The sequence below is a fragment of the Glarea lozoyensis genome, assembly GCF_000409485.1.
Source record: "Glarea lozoyensis ATCC 20868 chromosome Unknown GLAREA2, whole genome shotgun sequence".
NCBI classification, from domain to species: domain Eukaryota; kingdom Fungi; phylum Ascomycota; class Leotiomycetes; order Helotiales; family Helotiaceae; genus Glarea; species Glarea lozoyensis.
In genome coordinates this window covers 1,476,142-1,491,373 of record NW_007360994.1, presented here as the reverse complement: position 1 = coordinate 1,491,373, position 15,232 = coordinate 1,476,142, and the positions used below count along the sequence as shown (strand labels likewise).

The 15,232-nt window shown below is 47.1% G+C and overlaps 7 protein-coding genes across 7 annotated transcripts; 3 read left to right on the top strand and 4 right to left on the bottom strand.

Annotated features, from left to right (window-relative positions):
• Positions 1-703: 703 nt before the first annotated feature.
• GLAREA_03814 (FAD/NAD(P)-binding protein) lies at positions 704-3,121 on the top strand (the record flags this gene model as incomplete). The annotated part of the gene is made up of 2 exons (XM_008084067.1): positions 704-840; positions 1,168-3,121. 2 exons carry the CDS (start codon positions 704-706, stop codon positions 3,119-3,121), a joined length of 2,091 nt encoding a protein of 696 aa, XP_008082258.1.
• A 1,307-nt stretch (positions 3,122-4,428) lies between these two features.
• On the bottom strand, positions 4,429-5,421 carry GLAREA_03813 (LmbE-like protein; the record flags this gene model as incomplete). The annotated part of the gene is made up of 3 exons (XM_008084066.1): positions 4,429-4,963; positions 5,028-5,130; positions 5,232-5,421. The coding sequence occupies 3 exons, from the start codon at positions 5,419-5,421 to the stop codon at positions 4,429-4,431; spliced, it is 828 nt and encodes a 275-aa protein (XP_008082257.1).
• A 751-nt stretch (positions 5,422-6,172) lies between these two features.
• Positions 6,173-6,745, top strand: GLAREA_03812 (uncharacterized protein; the record flags this gene model as incomplete). The annotated part of the gene is made up of 1 exon (XM_008084065.1): positions 6,173-6,745. The coding sequence occupies one exon, from the start codon at positions 6,173-6,175 to the stop codon at positions 6,743-6,745; it is 573 nt and encodes a 190-aa protein (XP_008082256.1).
• A 928-nt stretch (positions 6,746-7,673) lies between these two features.
• Positions 7,674-9,351, top strand: GLAREA_03811 (MFS general substrate transporter; the record flags this gene model as incomplete). Its single annotated transcript, XM_008084064.1, has 5 exons — positions 7,674-7,706; positions 7,759-7,900; positions 7,981-8,056; positions 8,104-8,300; positions 8,354-9,351. 5 exons carry the CDS (start codon positions 7,674-7,676, stop codon positions 9,349-9,351), a joined length of 1,446 nt encoding a protein of 481 aa, XP_008082255.1.
• Positions 9,352-10,100: 749 nt separating this feature from the next.
• On the bottom strand, positions 10,101-11,181 carry GLAREA_03810 (S-adenosyl-L-methionine-dependent methyltransferase; the record flags this gene model as incomplete). The annotated part of the gene is made up of 3 exons (XM_008084063.1): positions 10,101-10,257; positions 10,309-10,965; positions 11,018-11,181. The coding sequence occupies 3 exons, from the start codon at positions 11,179-11,181 to the stop codon at positions 10,101-10,103; spliced, it is 978 nt and encodes a 325-aa protein (XP_008082254.1).
• Positions 11,182-12,088: 907 nt separating this feature from the next.
• On the bottom strand, positions 12,089-12,548 carry GLAREA_03809 (uncharacterized protein; the record flags this gene model as incomplete). The annotated part of the gene is made up of 2 exons (XM_008084062.1): positions 12,089-12,139; positions 12,210-12,548. 2 exons carry the CDS (start codon positions 12,546-12,548, stop codon positions 12,089-12,091), a joined length of 390 nt encoding a protein of 129 aa, XP_008082253.1.
• Positions 12,549-13,790: 1,242 nt separating this feature from the next.
• GLAREA_03808 (Metallo-dependent phosphatase) lies at positions 13,791-14,695 on the bottom strand (the record flags this gene model as incomplete). Its single annotated transcript, XM_008084061.1, has 2 exons — positions 13,791-14,297; positions 14,351-14,695. The coding sequence occupies 2 exons, from the start codon at positions 14,693-14,695 to the stop codon at positions 13,791-13,793; spliced, it is 852 nt and encodes a 283-aa protein (XP_008082252.1).
• Positions 14,696-15,232: the final 537 nt, after the last annotated feature.

Here is a 15,232-nt window from a genome sequence, read left to right as displayed (position 1 = left end):
TTCAGGTCGAAACTCGCTGGTTTCGACGAGGTACAAAGTCTTCTTGATATTCGAAGGTACTCTAGTGATCTTGGGAAACCCTCTGGCCGAGAAATGTCGCTTTTCGCCGGGGTTTTACACTGCGCACTCCTACCAGAACAATTCGCGTCTCGTTCAGCTGACTCCCACTGGCGTAGGATGCTTGATTGACTCGAGGCCATGAAGTAACATAGCGCTGAGGAACCCAAATTTCACGGTATCTACCAGGCGAATTCGGAAGTCGACGCCGTGGATGGTGATAATGACCGATCCGCCATTGCCTATCCCCGGAGTACCCTCATCGTTTAACAAAGATGCCAGCGCAAACGCCAATCTTGATTAGGAGCTGGTGTCGGCAGCAAAAACAGTTGTTAAAATACTCGTGGTTATCTTCTATCGTCAACATGGCATCCGGTCCTGTTGTAGGGGCGGTACTCCTTCGCCAAGCCGTATTCCTATTCACGTTCGGTATGTAACTGGACGATCATAAAATAATCCTTCCGGTCTCATATCGAATTACCGATGTCGCGGACACGCCGACGAAATCGCTTTGCTCATATACTGCGACTCAAGGGAATGGCGGCCATAGCCTCTAGCTTACATCTGTGTGGATTAAGTCTCTGGAGGTGTGAGGAAGCGAAAACCCGTACACCACTTGATATTTCTCAGTCAGAAGTAATCTGATATGGTCGAGTACTTTACTGGCGCAGAGCTCAACTTTGCAATTACAACACGAGTACTTGCCGTTCTGAATTTAGCCAGAAAAGCGTGGGACAAGAATTTTGGAAATACTTGTGTACCAAACGAGCAAAGCATACCTAGGTAGTCCGGACACACCGCCACAGGAGCCCTATTCGAGAAATAAGGTCATGGGTCACCAACGGAGAAGCCAATGCGGCCCAGCCAACGATATTGATTGGCGGTTGATGATTGAGCTCCTCTTTCTTTGTGTTCCTCGATAGATGTTGCGACTTGAAAAGGGCCTCGTTCCCTTCAAAGATTGTCCAGCTCAGCATAGCAATGCTAAGTTTTACTTCAACATGTATATACTTATCTGTCTAATTCTTTGTCTCGCTTTTCCGAGCGTTATAGCATTGTAAGTGCTCACTTTATTTTCAAATTGAAGCAGCCTGTCTAACTATTTGGTAGTCCGAATAACGTCAAACGAGGTGCTCTCGCTGCTCAACAAATATATGATTATATTATTGTTGGAAGCGGTCCAGGTGGAGGCCCCCTGGCAGCGCGTTTAGCTGTCGCTGGATACAGAGTGCTGTTGCTCGACGCTGGTGACGACCAAGGAGCCGCACCAGAATACCAAGTTCCGGCTCTTAATCTTCAGTCTACTGAATACACACCTATGAGATGGGATTACTACGTCAGTCATTACAGTGCTCTCACACAACAAAAAAGTGACTCGAAAATGACATACCGCACCCCATCTGGAGAACTTTATGTTGGACTTTCCCCCCCAAAGGGCGCTACTCCTCTTGGTATTTTATATCCTCGTGCTTCAACTCTTGGAGGCTGTGGCTCGCATAATGCGCTCATAACAATCTACCCGCACAAGAGTGATTGGACTTATATACAGTCTCTCACTGGTGACAATTCGTGGGCACCGAATGCGATGAGAGAGTACTTCCGGCGGATGGAGAAGGCACAGTACCTACCTATCGGCATTGCCGGACATGGTTTTAGTGGATGGTTAAAGACAAGTGTTACGAGTCTTACGCTGGTCATATCTGATTTGAAACTTCTTTCACTAGTTGTTGCTACGGCAACAGCAATGGGCAAGAGTACTCTGGGTCTTCTCATTGGAACCATTGCTGGACTTGGCGAAGTCTTACTTCGAGACATCAATGCAGATACCGCAGACCGCGACAAGGCTGAGGGGCTTTATCAAGTTCCTATAGCTGTCGACGGAGGTAGCCGTAACGGTCCTCGTGAATTTGTTTTAAGCACGGCAAATGCAAAGAATCCAGATGGAAGTCGGAGATACCATCTTGATCTTCAACTCAACACACTTGTCACTAAAATTCGGTTCTCTTCTGCCGCCAATTCAAAGCCCCGCGCATTAGGAGTGGATTATCTTGTCGGCAAATCTCTATATCGAGCAGACCCTCGCTCTGGAAGTGCATCTTCGGGATTACCTGGGAGCGTCGATGCCACTCGTGAAGTTATTATCTCTGCCGGGGCTTTCAACACCCCGCAACTCCTCAAGCTTAGCGGGATCGGACCTTCTGCTGAGCTTGCCAAATTCAACATTCCCGTTCTGGTGGACTTGCCAGGTGTGGGCAAAAACATGCAGGATCGCTATGAGACATCTGTGGTAGGGAGGAGCGAGACTCCTTTTTCCGTGTCGAAAGATTGCACGTTTCTTCGAACGTCTCCAGATCCATGTTATGAGAAATGGGTGAACGGGGCCGGAGGTGGGGACCGTGGAATATACGCATCCAATGGAATTGCACTGGCCGTCGTGAAAAAGTCATCATTTTCTGATAGCGACCCTGACATTTTGATCACAGGCGCCCCAGCAAACTTCATTGGGTATTATCCAGGGTATTCCGTCAACGGAACGTCAGATGCTAATCACTGGTCGTGGATTACTCTAAAGGCACACACTCGCAACAAAGCAGGTACAGTCCTGCTCAGATCTGCTGATCCCAGAGATACGCCCCTCATCAACTTTAATTCCTTCAATGAACCCCTGGGGGGCGCGAAAGATATTGACGCCATTGTGGAAGGAATGGAACTCTCTCGCAAGATTTTCAACTCTCTCATTCCACTCCAAGGGTCCTTTGACGAAGTATGGCCTGGGAAGTCAATTTCTGGCAACCTTCTCGACACATTTGTTCGCAATGAGGCCTGGGGGCATCATGCTTCATGTACTTGTCCTATTGGTGCTGATTCTGACCCCATGGCGGTCTTAGACTCAAGTTTCAATGTGAGAGGAACCGAGGGCCTGCGGGTCGTTGATGCTTCGGTGTTTCCGAAAATTCCTGGATTCTATATCGCAGTGCCAATTTATATGATTAGCGAGAAAGCTTCAGATGTAATTATTGCAGCTGCTAAAGCTAGGGGCTCGCTCTCGCGGAGGACAAAATAAGTGGCAATCGAAACAGAATATTTCTTCGACTAAGTTAACGAAATATCGTATATTTAGTGGATCAACTTAGGACATTATAGCTATTTCGTCAATTATTTTAAGTAAATAAGACTTTTTAAGCTTTATTCGAAGTCGACTTATTATTCAGCCCAAGATCAGTGGGTAGGTGACTGACACTTATTCTGGCCTCAGCGAGACGCTGTAGATACTTGAACATAATCAAACGAGAGTTCCTTGCGCAAAGTCTACATTCACGACATCGTACCTCATCAGGTCCCAACTACGACGGTCTATGGCAAACAACGTTTCTGCAATATGTTATTAAGTTAGAAGTGGATTTAAGTTGGCTTAGACTCCCACATATAGTTGACGCTTAAATCTACTTGCCAGGCTCACAGAGTCTGTAAACGTAACATGATCACAACTTATGAAGACGTGGATAATATTAGATAAACTGTGATTTCTCCACACAAAGTAATTGTGTCTTCGAAATTGGACAAGGCTATCTCCTCAGCTGCGGTAATGATATCACTCCAAGATCACCCGGAACTGACGAATTAGGCAATAGGAATGCATCAAAAGGAACTATGTAACTGAAAAGTTCACGAAAGATGCTTAAATCGCTTCAGATTACTCCCAGTCTTCCACGTGACTGGACCCCCTTTCGTGGGGTCCCAATCATAAATCGTAAGAGAGTCTTTCAACTTATTGTAGTACACAAGCTGAAGGTGAAATCTGGTATTGAAGCTTGTTTGGTAGTGTGGTTTGACTCTTTACTAATGTGTATAGCCTAAGTAAAAAAGGAGTTGACATGTTGTCAACACTTGTCTTTTTCATTTCAGGTTACCTGCTCCAGATGTCTCCCCAGAGTATCATAAATTTGAAAAACCTACAGATAAATCTCTAGTCTCCAGTTACATGAAATTGTTCAGATAACTAATGTTATCATACTTTAACAATGACATCCTTCTGCAGGCTCGTGCACTAATTACCTTCTCAACTAACCTTGAAATACTGAAAAACTCCTACGCTTTGTGAACCAGATTCCTTCTTGTCCTCATTTTGAACCGCAAATGGCGATAGTAGCAGAAAAATGTTGTATTATATTTAAAGCAGAGCAGAGCATCATCTCAACCACCAGAAAGTGGGAGAACTAAGAGGTATCTCGTACACAATACAATTTAGTACAAACAGCCAGAAGTTCGGTTTGCACGTGTCGGCCAACAGTGATCCCGAAATAGATTGCAACAAATGGAAATGTTATTATGCCATCAGCCCAACTTCCCAATCCATGCCGTAGATTTCCATTATGCGCCGGTAACCTCCTCCAATTTCAAGTCGTTAACCACCATATATCGACTCAAGCCTATCCAACCCCAACGAAACCAACGCATCTGACTCTGGTGCGCCTGCGTCATGGCTTTCTGGGCTATCCTCACATCGCCAGGGCCACTCATGAACATCAAAGGGCTCGGATGCTCGCCCGCGCGCCTCTTACTGAAGGCCATTGTCACGAGGCTCATTATGCTGTCCACGAAACTAGTATACTTCCGTACGACCGAGACACTTGTAAGTGTGTACAGGTCAACTGGACATTGCCAGCCTGGTCGGTTGTGGATGAGAGACGAGATAAAGTGCCGCGCGCCATGGAAGAGGGAGATATGATTGGGATGCGAGGAGATGCCAGAGCGGTCGAAGGTTATGAGCACATCAATTGTCGCGGTTGGCGCATCGATTGATTTATTTTTCATCGGTTTGGATAGGTTCGGCGCGAACGCGGACGAGAGTAGAGTGGCGATTTTGGCTTTGTCCCACTCGGTCGTCATGCTGTCTGGAAACTCTCTGCACCAAGATAACCGTTAGCGGTTGTATGATAGAAACGGAGGGGTAAAGGGATTGGGCTTACGGGCTCTCCACGACAAAAACATCATCTTCTTTTCGCAGTCCCAGAGCCAAACCACTCTTGATCAACTCCTTTTTTCGCGTTTCGCCGAGCCCATCTGAATCTCCTGTCGAGAAGCGCATCCATCAGTAAGTGAGGGGACAATTTCCATCTAGCCACCTCTCCTGTTCTCGATGCGCGACAATCCAGAAGATAAGGACAACATACCACTGCTTAGGCAAAGTATCTTCACATGGTTCCCCAGGCTCGGCTCCGTCAGTGCCAGCACTGTCGGCGCAAAGAACATGGCCTCGTCGTCCGGGTGCGCAATCAGCAAACATATGCGTTTGTTACGCAGCTTTGGGAACCGCGAGCGAGTGACGCCCACCGTGTACAGCCAACAAGCAACCGCAACCATGGGGAGCAGGAATAGGGTCAGCCATTGCATGATGTTTGCGGCGGTGGGTATATTTCGAGGGACGTGGGATTATGGATGTTTGCGATCGATTGTCGCATAAGATTTAAGGTTATGTACAAGAACTGGCACGGAGAGTTGGGCGCGGCGAGGGGGTTAGAGTGCGTGAGAGGGGGGAGGGGTCAATATGGAGAAGGCACGGCGTGCGTCTGCGTCCGCGTCCATGCGCTGGTGACGGGAGCTAACAGGTAAAAGGTCGGGTGTTGAAGCCACGTTGAAGCCAAACGTCTGGTGATTTTCAGAGTTGCTTTCCTCGAGGCGCATCGGAGCAGCGGCCGAGGAGCTTATCCGGTATTGAATGTCGATGCTGTAGGTGTAAGGCGACGAAGGACATGCACCGCAACCGCACTTGCATGGCGGCGGAAGGATTGCATTCTTGCTGATGATCATCGTCATGGTAATGGAATCCAGCGAGTGCCCAGGTGCCAGGTGCTGCTTGGGTCGGTGTGGCTGTTGTCAACCTTGAACCGTCTCCTCCGGACGGAGTACCTAGGTAGTTCTAGGGTTTCTTCACTAGCCAGGAACACTACTTTTTCTATTCGCTAGCCGTGCCCTTTGCCCATGCCCATCACCTCAACATCAGCTACCAACTACGACTACTTACCTAGGTACACACCACCACCACCACCAAACGAAAAGATCGCATCGCTCCAGACAAAGAATTCGGGACGCAAAAAGGGCCAACTCATCCACGATGGTTCGACCGGTGAAAGACCCGGCAGCAATCAAGCTCAAGCAGCCAGATCGCTCTGGCCCGTCAGACGAGACACTCCTGGGCTTTGCAGAAAAGGCCGGAATTCTAGATGTGCCGCAGCAGAAGGGCAAGACAGAAGACGAAGAACCATTGATAGGACGGCTCGGCGAGTCTCTGCTGTGGAGCGTTAGTCTGACGATGCTGCATTTCACATTAGATGTGCTGGTCATGAACCAATATGCGGTACAGCTGGATTGGAACGAGCTTTTCCAAAAGACCATACAAGCTCTGCCAGGTAGCCAAGCCTTACATCCTTCGCAAGACACGAATGCTGATGTCTACCTATGCAGTGTTCCTCTTGTTTTTCTACACTTTCCATCCTCATCCGTCTCCGTCTCTCATCCTCCCAAGTCTCACAGCTCGAATTCCGCCCCTGTTCCACCAACTTTTCTTCTTTCTCACGAGTGTCGTGGCAGGCTGCTATCTCATCCATACAACCAACAATTACAGCTCTTACGCGATCATGAAGCAATCTCCCCCCTTGGGTTGTATATGGATATGGTCTGTGATTGAGTTGGACGTTTATTGGGCTGTGGGTAGCCTCATATATTGCGGCATCTTTTTGAAGGCGGGAGGATATGCTTTGTATTGATCTCTGGATGCGCAACTAAGGACTGATTTACTGCGCTGCTTGCAATTTTCGCTGGAGATACGCCTTGGAAATCGCTCATCTTGTGTTACTTTCGACTCTGCCCTGTCATTTAGTTCAGATGTCCTCGGACCTGTCAATTCTCAGACAGAGGTGCCCATCCGCCACCCATGACTACTCCGCAAGATTGAACGGGCCCTTTTTAAACCTTGCTTGAGAGTATTGACTTCAACAGGATGTGCTTCAGTCATCCCGGCTATCAAACTGGCAGCTACCTACGTAGATACACATCGAAACTCGATCTCGTCTATGTGGATAGGTTAGCGCTAAGGATACAAGGACGTAGAAAGCATACTAATACACACACAGAAGAACAAGGAGTTCGATGGCATGATGTAGCCAGAATTGGAATTTGACAAGTGGATCCAAGCGACCAGCACCTGGCCTACAGAGGGCGATGATCATTTGTACTCCACCCCTCCTTGTCCCTCCAAACAGCGACCATGATCAATGGAGAGTAACAGTGACCATAGCAGAAGATGTTGCCTATCTGTTACAACTTCCAAGAGGGTTAATTCCTCAAGACAACTATTCTCGTCCTCTTCGGGCAACGCACACCGCGCTCGGCCAGACTAACCCCGCACTACACCCCAGAACTCAACAACTTTCGTGGTGAGTGGGGTTGACTACCCTATTAGTAGGCAATTCATTTCCGTCACTTTTACGTCCTGAATCAAGACTCAGCTCAACTTCGTTTTTTTCGAATTGCTTGTTACTATTCCGAGGTAATATCCGTTGCGTATCTGAATCGTCACTACTTTCTACACATCCGTCATGCCCAAGCACGATCTGATGTCCGGCGCAGAGGAGGGCAAAGGACAAGAGGTACCTACCCCCACCTCTATCTAAAGCGAAATAAAGGTTGATTGATTTTTAGACTTCACTCCATGGAATTGACTGCGCCATGACCGCCGAGGAAGAAGTCAAGAATAAGGCCTTGGTATGGAGACAAGACTTGAGAATTATACCTTTGAGTGCTGGCATTTACTTGCTTTGTTATCTTGACCGCTCGAATATTGGTTAGTGTTATCCATGCTCATAGTGTTTGAGATTCGTGAAATTGCAAATTACGTAAATTGTCATTCTAATATCTTTACAGGAAATGCTAAAACTCTTAATTCTTCTACTAAGAATGATCTCCTTACAGAGACTCACATGACAAACTTCCAATACATGTGAGCCATGCTTAACGAGAATGTATTATGGCAGCTAATGCCACTAGTATTGCTTTGATGGTGTTTCTGATTGCTTATGCTATCTTCGAAGTCCCATCAAACTATTTCCTCAAGAAGCTCAGCCCTAGTAAATGGATTGCATTTTTAATGTTCTCATGGGGGGCAGTCACGATTGGCCTTGGTGGGACAAAAAGTTTCGCTGGTGTGACTGCCGTCAGATTTATACTGGGATTATTCGAAGCCGGTAAGATTTTCATCCCAACTAGTTCTTTGGTCGGGCTGCTGATGTCGTTGAAGGTCTCTTCCCAGGACTCGTCTACTATTTAACATTCTGGTACCGTACGGAGGAACGGTCAATTCGTGTAGCGTTCATCCTTGCTTCCGCAACTTTGGCTGGAGCTTTTGGCGGAGCCATAGCTTTCGGTGTTGGACACATGAACCGCGTACACGGTCTTTCCGCCTGGCGTTGGCTTTTCATCCTCGAAGGCATCCCGTCCTGTATATCATCTGTTTTCGTATTTTGCTACCTACCGGATTACCCCGAAACCGTGAAGTGGTTAAGTGACGATGAAAAGGCTTTGGCGAAGAAGAGGTTGTTGACCGAAGGAAGTCATGGCACTGGCCAGAACTTGACATGGCCTCAAGCAAAGGAGACTCTCACTGACTGGAGGCTTTACGCTCATTATGCGATATATTTCGGCATTTCAACACCCTTTTCCAGTCTTTCGCTATTTACGCCTAGTATCACAGCTGGCTTGGGTTATCATGACTTGACAGCCCAGCTCATGACCGTCCCACCGTATGCAGTGGCCTATGTTGTGACCATCCTGGTCTCCTACTCTGCGGATCATTTCAATGCTCGTGCTCTTCACTCCGCGATGTTTGCAACAATAGGCGCAGCAGGATTTATGGCCTCAGCTATTCTTCCAGCTCATTCGTACACCTCTAGATATGGTTGTCTCATCGTCGCTGCCTCGGGGGCATTTTCCTGCATTCCTCCACTACTTGGCTTCCTCTCCTCCAATCTTTTTAGCACTGCCGCTGCTGGACTAGCAATTGCCTTGAATATCTCGTTTGGTGCACCAGGTCAGATCGCTGGTGTTTGGATCTATAAAGCCGATGAAGCGAAAAGAGGTTACCCTACTGGACATTGGACCAATGCTGCATTGCTGTTCTTTGTCGCTGCTGGATGCGTTTGCTTGAGATTGTACTATGGGATGTTGAACAGGGCTGTTCTGAAGAATGGTGGTGTCAAGGTTGCTGGTCAGGAAGAAAGAAGGTTATTCAAATACTGACTTTGTAGCTGCTCCGGTTATCCCATCAAGTGCGGGAAACACCCTCTACGAGGATAAATTAATTTTTTTCTAAGGCTAAAGCCAAACAACGTCAAATCAACAATACTTAATCCTGAGGTCTATTAGACGATTAATGTTAGTAAAGTTATATTTGTTCTTTCTAGAAGGACAAATAAGATCGTTAACGTACTACAAATCATAATAGTGCAGCTAAATATAAAAGTTGAGTTTTTCCTAAGTAGAGAGTGTGCCAAGGCGACGTAAAAGAAAGTTTAATACGTCCGCGTAGAGACACCACCCAAAAACGAACGACCGTTTATTCGTTGAAGCTATACTAGAGCCTGACTAGGTGCATCACTTGTTTGTGGTGTTCTGCTCCACTGGTGTGTTCCGAATCGCACTTGATGGGATATACCATCCAGCCAGATAGCAACAGAAGAGAGCATCAAGAATTCAGACTGCTAGGCCGATATTGGAGAATCCCCCTCCAATGTCACGCGCTTCCACTAAGATTCAAGGATATTCTTTACATAGCGCACAATTGGTAGAGAGACCATTACTTGGGCTTTGTCGGTTTCAAAAGCAAGAAGTTCTATTTTCCAACCGATGTAAGAGTTTTGTTTAGCCTATCCTTTCTCGCTACAAGGGTCTAAGCTCGTTAGCTTCTCTAACACATGCCATACATATATCGATATCATGTCTTTTCTATGTTCGCTCAATAAACGGCCAGGAACTCATATGCAAATCAATTACTTTTGGTACGCCATTACGGCGTATCTAAAACTTCCATTGGCGAATCCTCTTCTCATAGCACGGAAAGCTTGCATGAACGCGAGACCATCTCTACCTTGAGATACAGCAAAGGCCCATAGCGAGGGGTTTTGGATCAGAGCCCACGAAATATCCCTATCCCAATTAGCTAAAGACTATGGAACGAAGAGATTAGGAACACCTTACCAAGTTTTTGAGACCTGTTTACTAATATCGAACGGCTCCGTGAACACTTTTAAGCCCGCAGCTTTGGCAAAATTCACATAGTCGGCTTGTGTGCACAATGGGGGAAGTAACATCCCATCTTCGATAGGGGAAATATCGTCTTTAAATTCCTTCTCCGACAGGCCCTCGTTCTTGAACCAGTCTGCAACAACTAATTTTCCGCCATCCTTCAAAAGGAGATGTGCATTCTCAAAAAAGAGAGCTTTGTTAGGTAGGTGACTCATTGCTTCAGAAATCCAGACGCAATCGAACTTCTCCTCGTTTGGCGCGCTGGTAAAGAAGACGCCCATCTTTTCGGCATCAAGCTCGACAAAGCGGACCGATCCGCTGCCGAGCGTTGAAGTTTGGTTCCCTTCTGATGGCTCCGACCCGCCAGCTTCAAGGGTGATTTTCTTAGCTATTTCGACCTGGCGACCACTGATTGTCACGCCGGTTACCGCACAGTCATGGTTCTTAGCTAAGAAGCGCGAGGTGCCTCCAATTCCACATCCCACATCAAGGACCTTACTACCTTTGGGTAAGGCGGAGCGTTCCAGGAGAAGCTCAATCAGCTGTAACTGGGCTTTCTCCTTTGTATCTTCTGGAGTCAGAAAGTAACCATGATGGATGTGTTCACCCCTACGTGTATCAGATTGGACGGACAAGTGGAGTGGAGTGCGAGTAGTTTTACCAAAGGGAGTAGTAGTAATCAGATGCCATCTCATAATGATGCCGGATCCGATCTTTCAGCGCCGCAAAAGATATAAAAGGTTCTGGCTCTGGAATCTCATATTTCTCAATTACCGCATTGTTTTTCTCCGTGTCGTCGGCGGCATGTTGAGTAGCCGTTGCCATTGCAGGCAAGATTGAAGCGAGATTGAGGGTAAAACACAAGGTGATAAGTGGTCTTCAAGAAGAGAGGATAGATGGAGTCTTTGACTTCTGCGCACAAGGAAACTGTAAATTGGAAAATGAGTAGGATTCGGTTGTGAAGTTGCACGAGAGCGAGGTGTTGAGTGAGGCCCTATGAGGACTAGCGCATGTGCAGCTCGGCATCTAGTCTCCCTTGGGTTTGGCGCGGCAGTTAAAAATACAACTCGACGACGACATCGGAAAAGGCAGTTCACTCCTCGCTCAAATCGTCGACGATGGCCAGCTCGACCGCACAACAAGCTAAGTACACTTGTCTTCACCGAGGCCTAAATGTGCAGTCACACTAGGACCATGGTCCTGCCAATGTAGCCATTCCCGCATTTCCCGCCCAAAGCTGTCTCCTTCAGGCCATTGTCTTCTATGGCATCAGTGCTTCTCTGGGTTCAGCGACTAATTGGAAGAAACACATTCTAAGCAACACGGATCATAGCCGTTGATGCGCGGAAGTTAGTCGTCTGCAGACACGTTAAAAGGCTGTTCTAGAGAGGCCATTGCTGAAGCTCGTATTGTATCTACGGAAGGTTCTCGGTCTGGTCGATATCTCAGCCCAGACATGAACAATTGCTGAAAGCATAAGCTAGAATTTTCACTAATCCTACATACACCTGCGCCCCAGCGATACATGCGTTAAGGGTCAATCCGGCCCTCGCAATATCACCAATGGAATATCTTCCAATTGACCACTGATGCCTATGGTCATGGCGTCTTCTTCTCGATAACACAACGAAATTCATTACATAGCGTTCAATTACATTACAGCCCGTGCGATACTAGCCGGGCGGTCGTCCCAAGATCTCCTACCATCATGTCTCGAAAGGGATCTATCCGATCACATCAGACCAATGGTCACATCACCCTTCACTCTGGCGTAAAGGTCAACCTACACGTAAATCAGTCACACCGTCTTTCCCAATAAGGATATACCCTTTGACGTGGTCAAGAACTCGTACCTCGACTTCTAGATCCAGCTCGATCTTGATCTTCATGCTACTCTCAACTTCCTTGTATGGACGGTCCTTGATTCTAGATTCTCGGATCGGCGCAGGTCGGTATCCCTCCGCTCGCGGTGGCAGCATTTGCTGAAGCTCCTGGCCTTCGATCAAGTACTGTTCGCCATTTTGTTGCCCGTTTTGTTGGGGTTGGGATTGGTTTGATTGTTGGTTTGATTGATTCGCTTGAGGTGTTGATTTCTGGACTTGTTGGTCCTGAGATTCCTCCTCTTCCTCCGACTGCTCTTCCTCTTCCTCTTCCTCGGCGACCTGGTTCTGGGCCTGCTTCTTATCGGACATGTTTATGAATTTATGCTGATGGGTTGGCTGGTGTCACGGTCTGATGAGCGTCTGTCTGATGCTTTGAAGCGGAAAACATACCTTGGGAGATGCTGCGAACTACCACGCGACACGATAGCAGGAAGTCTAGAATTGCGTATGCGAGGACGAAGACCGACAGATGACCAGTAGGTGAAGGATTGGCACTTTATAACATTATAAGCATACATACAACGCACAACGCCTACCTAGGGTCCCGAGCGTCTGCCCAAATTCCTGTTTCCATGTTGCACTAGTCATCGTCAGCTCTCCACACTCTGCATCGCGATACTGGCAGCTGGCAAGGAACCTTTGCCCTGGAGTCTGCCAATTATTGCTGCTGGGGCTGACGTCACGAGCGTCCCGCGGTAAACACGACAGATTGGCGCTGGTCTCGGGTTCGAGTCGTGCGGTACAGTAGGTATCTCGTTGTTGAAGCCGCGCTACCGGCTGGGAAATGACGAATCCGGGAGGGTAAATGCGGGAAGATGCACTGGTGAAACATCCCAGGCGAAATGTCACTTTTCAGGGCCGTGGACGTGGAGCATGCGTGATGTCACACACGGCTTCGTCGCTCGTTCTATAAAATCCGTCACGAACTCTAAAACTTTGTGATACCTGCTGTAACGATTTCTTCCAAAAGCCGGTTCGATTTCACTCAATTGGAGAGCAAGCCAGGATTGACTATTGACCATCCCGTTCACCGGTTATGCCGGTCACGAGCACCAGATCCAATTTGGAAGACCTTACACGAAGAAGAGGAATCACGTGACGTTTTACGTATTAACCATTCGTAAAAGATGCGGGGGAGGACATCCAATTCGAAAGCCCATAATTTGCGATAATGCAAAACCCCTTCTTACCAACTCTTCGAAACAAGTTAGCTTAGTTTTACACTATAGCTATATGACTGTCGGCTCCAGAAACAACGGCACCACGTGTACCGGGTCCAAATACCCTCAGTAAGGATTCAAAACGTATTGCAAATAATTCGAGGTGCCATAGCTCCGCGTTTGAAACGGAACATAATGATTTACTCCTATATCTCTACGCCCGCGTGCAAGTGACTAAAAGTCAATTATTGCCGCAAGATACTCAGATAGGGCGGGCAACAATGTTCGTTATTTGTTTGCTAAGGAACATCACAACATCGCGTCCGAACTCAGCTACATTCATAACTTCGTCGTTGAAAACAGTCTCCTTCGACCAAGCTCACACCCTCCACTAGACTCGAGGAAGCTCAATATCCAACAACCAAGGACTGTTGGTAGGTCGGTAACCCATGTTCATTATTGCTGCATTAACCATCAAAGTTTCTTCTCCATGTTTGATGGGCATAATTGACGGCTCAGGATATTCGTTCTTGTGCACGACTTTGCTCTTGTAAGCGGCCTGGCCGATGAGACTCTTGTCCTCTTCCCACGATATCATTTCCATTCCGTAGGCTTCGTGAATATGCCCAAAACAATACAGCTTCAGTCTTGCTCGACTGACGGCTCTGAGAAGGGATTCGCAACCAACATTCTGGTCAGGCGTCCAGTCAAGTATATCTTTTGAAGGGCCATGGGTCATCATGAGGTCTATACCTGGGAAATCAGGAATTGGATTTTTCGCGATACATTTCATCCCCGGTGCTACTTTGTCTTCAGGGTTGAACCGATCTTCATCCCGTTCGTAGGGAAATGCCCAGTTGCAAAACTCCGGTTGATACGGTGAAGTATAGATGGTGAACTTGGAGCCATTCTTTAGCTCAATGTGTTCAGTCCTTCTTCCAAATAAGTAACGCCGGCAGCTTTGGCGATTGGCCCCTTCCACAGAGCAATTGCTTCCTCGTGTTCATCCTGCACTTCCTGGTCAAACTCATCCGGATGCTGGTCCCAGTTAGGGTCCAGATCTCGATCGTGATTCCCCGCGATAACAAGTTTTACTTCAGCATCAATGGTGCCTAGCATTTGGATGCACTTTTTGTAGTCCGCTATTCCACCTGTCATGGTCAAGTCTCCACAGTGAAGGAGGACGTCGCACTTTGGTGTTGGTTGAACGAACTCGCCGTCATATCTCTCAGCATTGCCAAACTGGAAGTTGTGAGTATCAGAGATTATCATAAATCTCGTGGTAGTGGTTGCCATTTTCGGGAAGGTCAATCGACAATCGACACTTGACTATGGAAGATAATGCCACTGCTGTAATAACACTGGCGTTCGCGCAAAAGAATAATTCTGAGCTGGTGTCTGATATACTTGATGGTAAGAACCCTTAGAAAATGAACTTGTTCTTCTCAAGTAAAATGAAGTGTCAGGACTGGAATATCGTGTAGAAGCTTCAAAATTTATCTTGGTATGACTTTTGTTGTTAATGGGGGCTTCTGCCTGCGGGACGCCAACCCAACAAAATTTGTGACTAATCAACCAACCCCCCTTAGGAATTTAAGCCTGAATGGTCTGAGATTAATGAATAATGGCGTTTTTAGTGCGGCAACAAAATATATCGCTTAGTATTTCTAGGGTTCAACTACAACCTTTAAGATCCTATTTAGACCTACGTTCAAGACATTAGATAAATTTACCATAGTTGGATAGAGCTCCGCCTACACGGCAGGAAGTTATCATTCTGTTCTACGTCCTATAATCGCCTATATTGGGAAATCAAGAATCTGTCGACTCAAT